Source organism: Pteropus vampyrus, unplaced genomic scaffold, assembly GCF_000151845.1.
Source record: "Pteropus vampyrus isolate Shadow unplaced genomic scaffold, Pvam_2.0 Scaffold566, whole genome shotgun sequence".
NCBI lineage: Eukaryota > Metazoa > Chordata > Mammalia > Chiroptera > Pteropodidae > Pteropus > Pteropus vampyrus.
Window position 1 is genome coordinate 1,124,465 of NW_011889347.1, and position 8,881 is coordinate 1,133,345.

The following is an 8,881-nucleotide window of genomic DNA, read 5'->3' on the forward strand; positions in this document are numbered from 1 at the left end:
ATGAGAATCAGAAAAAAAGGTGAAATTTTGCAGGGCCTGTGAAATGAAATCGCAGTTTGGGGCTGAAGATTGTTGCCAGTCTCATCCTACATTTTCTTCATCTTGCAACTTTTATGATATTTTACTAAAATGTATTTGGCATATGATACTATGGTTTAAAAATTTTATATAACTATTACATGATGTGTGACACTTCCTGCTTACACATCTTGCTAGACTTATAAACTGTCCCCTTTAAAAAGAAGGCTAAGTTTTAGATTGAAAAGTAAGGGCGACAACTTTTAAATGATATCTCTTTAGAAAATATTAGCTTTCTCTTTAGATTATAATGAAAGGGCAAGTGCCATGTTTTATCTGATGAGTCTGACTCAATGTACATTTCAGTTTGTCCTAATTTCTGTTTAGTGGGCAAGGGTGGAAGTGGGACAATCTGTCATCTTAAAGTTTTCATCTTTAGTTCCAGCTTTACATGTGGCTTAGCTGGGGCTCTGGCTTCCAATCCAGTTGATGTGGTTCGAACTCGCATGATGAACCAGAGGGCAATCGTGGGACATGTGGATCTCTACAAGGGTACTTTGGATGGTATTTTAAAGGTATGGACACTGTGGGCTTGGATTGCATTTTTAATTTTCTTGGATACTTCAGACCTTTTAAGCCTTATTCTTAGTTGCTACATATCATTCTGAAGATGGAAGAATCATTATGTATATTTTTAGTAGCCTCTCAGAGTAATTCCCAGGTAGAAAACTGTTTCCTTAGCAATCTGCTGATGCACAGTGGACCTTAATATTATTATTCCAATTCGAATGCTTGAGACTACAGTATACTTTTATCAATAGCACTTTATATCAATAGAATTATTGATATAAAGGACTTAACATATCCCACATTTTCCTGCTTCAGACAAGACAGAAACCCTAAGATAGAAAATCTGGTACTCGATTTTGGTTCAGCATTGTTCTGTTGTTCATACTTTGTCTTTGAAAGTTTCTGCTATGTTATTCATGTAGAAAGCTAAATATCGCAAATGTATTGTGTATTATATAATTACTGGTGATAATACTTCTACAAAAAAAGAAATTTGAGGCTAAAATATGATATTGTCATATGATTTCTCTGTGGTTCAGTTTAGTTTGATAAATATTATACATCAGGCACATTTTAGTAGTTACAGAGAAATTATAGTGTACTGTAGGTGTATAAACAGATAATCAGCACAGCTTGGTAAGTGATAAACTTGGTGATAAACTCAGGGATCTATGGGGGGAAATTTTAATCCAATTTGGAAGTTTGAGATAGGCTCCCTGTAGATGGTGGCATCTTGAATAATAATAACTCATATATGTTGAGTACTTTACTGAGTATCAAGAACTGTCCTAATGAGACTTGCATGTCATTTAGGTGGTGACCATGTGGTGACATTCATTGACAGAGGTGTCACAGGAAGAGGAACAGGTTTTGTGGGAGACATCACAGTTTTGGACACAGTTTGAAGTGCATGAGGAACACCCAATGGAAATCTTAGTCTTAACTCAGAGTTTTGGGGTGTAGCTAAGAGCCTTGAGAATCAGTAGCTTACAGGTGTTACATAACTGTGGATGGAGAGAGACCACCAAGAGCAGATAGAGGAGGTCACACTTTTTTTTTTTTTTTTTTGCCTCTTAGCACACTGGAGTATTATAAAACTCCTTTCATTAATAATGATTCACAGAGGCAGTGATTTACAGACTCTGGAGAGTAGAGTTTTGCAAAAATCCCCCTTGCTATTTCTCATATGCTCGCCCTTCCACTTGACAATCACTGGTGTACAGAGAAGAGTAGGGCCAAGGAAAGAACTCTGGGAAATACTAATTTTTAAGGGCATGGCAGATGAGGAACCCAGGAAAGACACCAAAAGATAACAGTTCAAAAGATGTGAGGAAACTTAGAAGAGAGCCAAGGGAGTAATGAGTTTCAAGAACGGATGAATAGTTATTTAATGTCAAATGGAATAGAGAGATCCAGTATAAGTACTGCAAAGTATCTGTTGGATTTAATATTTTCTAGAGTTTGCTGGATCGATGTTTGCAAAAGCCAGATTTCTGTGCACTGAGGAGTGTGTTTAATCATTCATTCATTCAATATAAAAATGTTTAAGTGTCTTATGTGCCAGGTACTATTCTAGGTTGATGAACAAAATCCTGGCTTTTGTGACACTGTAATTCTAATAGGAAGAGATAGATAAGCACATGAAACTGAGGATAAACAGACAAGTGTAAAATACTTTTTCAAGAAGATTGGCTAAGAGGAGATAGAAGGTACAATAATACAGTAATAGCTAACATTTATTGAATGCTTATTATGTGCCACACACTATATCATTTAACTTGCAGCAACACTATGGAGCAGATATTATCTTTCCCATTTCCATATTCCTTCAGAAAGAAATGAGGGAATTTAAGTTCAGAGTAGCTAAGTATTTATCTAAGATTACACACCTAACAAGTGACAGATCTGGGATTTAAAGCAGGGCCAATCTGATTCCAAAGTTTGTACGTGTAACCACTATGCTGTGTTGTCTTGGAAGAAATATATTTTCATGCTGGCAGTAACCTTTACGTACTTAATTTACTCATTCACTTATTTGCTATTAAAGTTCTTAAAATGATTTTACTCTATTGTCATTATATATAATAGCATCATACTTTATTATTTCATCTCTAAGAGTCCCCAAACACTTTGGTGAATGGAATTATGCATTCATCTATGATACAAACAAACAAGTGCAAATGTCATCCTGTCACCTCTATCTTAAAACCGTTGAATGGCTTCTCATAGACCCAAGGCTCTATATGATTTGACCTCTTTTTGCTTCTAAAGCCTTGTCTTTGCTACTTTTATTGTACATTCCAGACATACTGAACAATTTCTAATGCTAGACTTTCTTTCATTCCCAAGTTTTCACCTATGCTATATAATTTGTCAGATGCCTCCCACCCCACCCTAAATATGCTTTTCACTTGGCAAGCTCTTACTTATTCTTCATCTCTCCTTACTTTTTTATAAAGGCCTTCCCTGACCATTGACCTAGGTTATATGTATTTTTATATTTTCATATTTCCATACACTTGCTCTGTCATAGCATTTATTATACTTAAAAAAATTTATTGAGGACTAATTCACATATCATAAAATTCACCTATTCAAAGTGGCTTTTGGTATATTCACAGATATGTACAACCATCATCACCACAGTCAATTTTACAGCTTTTTTTTTTTACCTCAGAAAGAAACTCCATGCCCTTTAACTGCCACCCACCTCCCGCTAGCCCTAAAAAATCCTAATCTACTTTCTATCACTGTAGATTTTCCTAGTCTGGATATGTCAGACAAATGGAATCATACAATATGTGACCTTTCTGACTCACTCCTTTCACTTACCATAATGTTTCCAGGTTCATCCATGTCGTAGCATGTATCAGTATTTTCTTCCTTTTTATGACTGGATAATATTTCATTATATGGCTATATCACATTTATTCACATTTGTTACATTTTATTGTAATTCCTTTTAATATCTGTCTGCCCACCCCAATAGACTGTAAGTTCCTTGAAAGCAAGGCCATGTGCATCTTGTTTACCACTGTATCCACAAATTATTTATTGAATGAATGTGTAACTTCATGAAGTAGCCTGTTGTCTCTATCTACAGAAATTCTCGTTTGTTTTCACACAAGTGCCTCAAGCCAAAAAGTATGCCTCCTAGTTCTAACATTCTGAAGAAGTTGGTCACTCTTTGGGAAATTTATAAGGATTCAGATGGCTCATGGGAGTGTCAGTTACCCTCACTGTGTTTGTGCATTCATGTATTCAACAAATATTTATTCATATATTTATTAGAAACTTTACTGTGCCAGGCAGTGTTAGATGGTAGAGATGTAATGGTGAACAAGGCAAACATAGTCTTTACTTCCCTGGAGATTGCATTCTAGTTGAGAGAGACAGACAACAAACACACAAATAATAAATAAACAGTATAATTTCAGATAGAAGTAAATGTTATGAAGAAACTAACAGAGCATAGTGAGATAGTGACTCAGTGATGTTGATGGGAGACTGCTTCAGCTAGGATGGCCAGAAAAAGGCTGTTGAGGAGGTGACATTTGAGCAGAGGTCTGAATGATGAGAAAAAAGTAGCCACATGAAGGTCTGAGAGAAAAGTATTTCATAAAGAAATATATGAAATACTTTTCTCTTTATAAAGAGAAATCATATATAAATCATATATTTCATCTCTCTAAGTGTTCCTCTTTATAAAGAAGGAACAGGCACAAAGGCCCTGAGTTGGGAATGAGACGGACATGTTCAAGGATTAAAAAGAAGGCTGGTGTGGCTGAGTGTGGTAAATGAAGGAGAAAGTAGCAGGAAATGAAAATGGAGAGAGAGGGCCAAGGACTAAATCATATAGAATTCTGTGGGTCATTGCATACTTATAATGAAACCCATTGGGAAGTCATTGGAGAGCTTCAAGCAGGAAAGTGATACTTATCTGATTTATAATAAGTCCTTTGTAATTTTAGCAGTCTATGATTCTAGGTTATCTGCATCTGGGTTTTATTTTGGCTGATTTGCCCAATTTTCCAACATCAGTTTTGGTCAGAGACCTTCAGCATTTGCTGATGATCTATTGGAGGAAGCATATTACCCCTGTTTCCATAAATAGTGCCTTTATTATATGATTATTTCCTTCAAATAATGGTTAGTAAGGATAATTATCTTCAGTTTTTTAAAATTTAAGTATAGTTGTACACAATATTATATTAATCTTAGGTGTACAATATAGTGATTCGACAGTCATATACCTTACAATATAATCACCACCATCTGACCCAGCAATTCCAGTTCTGGGAATTTATCCAAAGAAATTGAGTGTTCTTAATCTACAGAATGGGATAAAGGATATTTATAAGTCTAGATACTCATATTATTGTTCAATCCAGATATATTCATTTTTCAATGTAGCAGTGGGTTTCACTTTACCAGTGGAAAAGCAAAAATAACATTTTTTTTAAAATGTCTAACACAAATGCCTAACACACAGGAGTTACTTAATAGATATTTGTTCACTAAATAGGAACTGTTTCTGTAGGCTGAATTCAACATGCATCACCAGTTTATGACCTTTGGAATACATAATTTGTCATTTAATTCTAATAACCATTCAGTTAGTGTGTATAGACCCCCATTGTATAAAATAGGAAGCCCGAATTCAAATCAATTCAAAGCAATGTAATCCTCAAAGCATTGACATGAGATAGGCCGTGGCATTACACAGAATGTACAGCGATGGAACAGACTTAGAGGATAGTGACTTGCCCAACTCCCTATCCCCCTACCTTGCTTTAGTTTTCTTATTATTACTTATTTCTGAAAAAAATATATGTTTGTGCGTTTGTCAGCTCCACTAGAGTATGCACTTTACAAGAGCAAGGACTGTATAAATTATCTCCAAAACTCAGTGCCTTAAAACAACAAACATTTATTATCTCATATTTTCTATGGGTCAGGAATTCAGAAGCAGTTTAGCTGAGAGATTTCAGCTTAGGCTCTCTCATCAGGTTGAAGTCCAGATGTCAGCTAGGGCTGCAGTCACATGGCTTGACTATGGCTGGGATAGATGCTTCAGAGATCACTCATGTAGCTGTTAGCAGAAAGCCTCCATTCCTCTGTGGCTGTTGGCTAGAAGCCTTAGATTCTCACTATGTGGGCCTCTCTTTATGACATGGAAGCTGGCTTCCTCCAAAGTGAATGACCCAAGAGAGAACAAAGCAGAAGCCTTATTATATGTAAAATGTCTTTTATAACAAAGCAGTGAGGTAACATACATTCACTACTGCCATATTCTATTGGTGACACAGATCAATCCTGACATGTGTGAGAGGGACTACATAAGAGTTGAATAACTAGAGGTGGCTTTTACTGGGAGCCATCTTGGAAGCTGGCTATCACAGATCCTTTCTCTTGTTTACTAGTATTACTGTTATCTCAGCATCAAGAATACCTTGCATATGGTAGGTGCTTAATATTTGTTGAATGAGTGGGTAGATAGATTTAGACCACATATGAATTCAAATGTATGTCTTAAAAAAAAGACCATTCATGGAGTCATAAGTTGTTGGGGAGGGGCATTCAAGATGAGTTCTAAAATAAAAGTAATTGTCAGATGTAAAGAATAAGGGAAATTCACTCTTTTTTATTATATCTTTCTTTCAGATGTGGAAACATGAGGGCTTTTTTGCACTCTATAAAGGATTTTGGCCAAACTGGCTTCGACTTGGACCCTGGAACATCATCGTATCCTTTTAGAACATGAAAATTAAAGCAAATGCTTTAGGCTCCCAGGTAGTTCTAGGCTATGGGAAGGAAAATTTGATTATTGAGAAACTCAGGCATTCTAATGGTGACCACTGAGTATTGAATTAAGTAAAGCAATGACTTTCAAATGGAATCTAATACAAACCGAAGGTAGTAGGAAAAAAAATGGCAGTTTCCTCTTTTTCACTGAAAACAAAACAAAACAACAACAAACAGCCAAATCTGGAAGGGGTTATGAAGTTTTTGGAAACCCTGCTGGGAGATGCCCATTGAAAAGTCCATGCTGAGGTGGTCTGTATTTCCTACCCCTTCACTATGGGGCCTAAATAGCTGGGGAAATAATAAGACAGAAAACACTCATAGGGTGAAAGAATCCAGGGCCACGTAGGGTTCTTTCCTCAGGGGTGGACCTCCTTCCTTTAGCTATGTTTGAGTACCTTCTATGTGCAGAACCATGGATTGGATACTGTGTGTGGTGTTTTGTGTATAGTGGTGAGCATTGCAGGGTTGAAAAAGAATTCCTTGTCCTTGTGCAGTCTATTGGTTGAGGGAGATAGTATCACTCTTCCTCCATGAGATTATGCTGATCACCTTACGTCTGTAACAATTACTCTAGCACTAAATTATATGTTGTCATTGATGTTCTTGGTTATGTGTTTGTGTATGTGGTCACGTGTGTGTGTCTCGTTTCTCCCTGAAGATTATAAGTAGGTTAGAATTTTAATTTGTGTATATTGCTAAATGCCAATGATCATAATGGGCACATGGTGGGCACTCAATGCATGCTTGATTTGCCAGGTATTATTTTTAAAAAGACTTTTAAGCAAGTGTAACTTAGAATAGCAGAGATTAAATACTTTAAGAGAATGCAATACACAATTTTAGAACTGGGTTTGGCTTTCAGTATCAACTCAGTGATCTTCCATAACTTGCTCTTCAGTTTTTTATTACATACGAGCAGCTTAAGAGGCTTCAAATCTAAGGACTGAATTATATGTGAGCCAAGCCCTGCCAACCTTTCTACTCTTTTCTCTTTTTCTTGTTCAAATGTATTTTGACAAAGTTGTGTTTATTGAACTATAGGTCTCCCAAAGGCCTCCTGCTGGAAGAACAATAGGATGGTTCAAAATTGTTCATGTGTTTGTGTTACCATGTTAACTTTTCCCTGAGAGGAAGTGTTAACACAGACTCTGGCCTTAGATTGGTATCTTCTGTGAAGATGGATACTGATGGGTGACATTCAAAATGGCCTTCTTTTCAAATGTGGGTTAAAAGTAGTTGATTAGCCCTAGACTTGGGCTAGAGCAGAAGGCATAGGCCAGGGCAGTTACTGCTATGTATGTTACAGACCTCAGTTCTCATTAAAGTATTTATTGGCAGAATCATTTTGACTTTGTCTTCATTTACTATTTTTTTTTCTTTGCCAACTCTTTAAGTTACGTTCTCCAGGAAGTGAGAAAGAGAAGGTGACTATGAAATTGAGTCTGGACTCTTAAAGCACATTTATGGGAACAAAGTGCTTTGTGCTTTCCCACTGCCATTCATTGTCATAATGCTGCTCACTTGTAAACATCAGGCAAGTGGTTATTTCCTAAGCATGAATAAACAAACAAATAGCTCATTTGGAAGCGTCTATGGATAAAATGCCAAAAGAGGCTTAAAATAGAACCCCATATCTAGAGTTTTAATTGTCTTACAAGTAAAAAGTTCTGGCTACTTTCTTGTACTAGGACAGTGCCTGTTACATTGTAGGCACTCAAATATTTGTGGAATGAGTAGTTTAGTTCTCCATTCTTATCCATTCATTTGTTCAAAAAACATTTATTATATGTCTATTATGTCCTAGATGCTGGTAATATAAAAATAAGTTAAGACAGTCTCTGTTTTCAAGCTCACATTATAGTAGGAGAAACAGACACATAAGTAGATAATCACAATAGGTACTAAGTACTATATGAGAGATGAACAAAGGACTGCAGAAACATAGAGGAGGGAACAGCCAATTGCATAAAGGATTGGATAAAGGCTTCATAGTGGAGGTGACATTTGTGCTGAAAAGCAGATGTTACCATGTGGATGAAGGAGGGAAGGACATTCCAGATAGGGGAACGTGGAAGAGTTCAGCATGGCTAAAATGCAGGGCTGTGGTTTTCAAATACCACGTGAGGCAAAATTGCCTGGAGATCTTGTGAAAAATGTAGATTTTCGTATCCCATCAGCTGAGAACCTAACCTTACTTGGGGCAAAGGCATTTCACTTTTGTCACAGGTACTTGATGCAGGTGGCCCTTAGATTATACTTTGAGTACTTGTAAAGAAATGTGGGCTAGAATGAAAGGAAATAATAGTGTGGTTAAGGGTCAAATTATGAAGGGTCTCTATGTGCTTAAAGGAAGAGTTTGACTTTTATCCTGGAGGGAGGAGGCAGGCAAAGGAAGTTTAAAATAAGGAAATAAGATAACCAGCTTTGTATTTTAGGAAGAAAACCCTATTGTGGAGAGTAGCCTAGAGGGGAACAACCCAAAAAA

The 8,881-nt window shown here is 36.5% G+C and overlaps 1 protein-coding gene across 3 annotated transcripts in view; it reads left to right on the forward strand.

The window, feature by feature from the left end:
* The window catches only part of SLC25A14 (solute carrier family 25 member 14), a 28,722-nt gene extending 20,989 nt beyond the window's left edge, over positions 1–7,733 (forward strand). For all 3 annotated transcript variants that reach the window (XM_011384235.2, XM_011384237.2, XM_011384238.2), the window contains exons 9-11: positions 458–593; positions 6,253–6,333; positions 7,295–7,733. In XM_011384235.2, coding sequence (XP_011382537.1) covers positions 458–593; positions 6,253–6,333; positions 7,295–7,336 — 259 coding nt within the window. In that variant the 3' untranslated portion in view covers positions 7,337–7,733. The remainder of the gene's footprint in view (positions 1–457; positions 594–6,252; positions 6,334–7,294) is intronic.
* Positions 7,734–8,881: the final 1,148 nt, after the last annotated feature.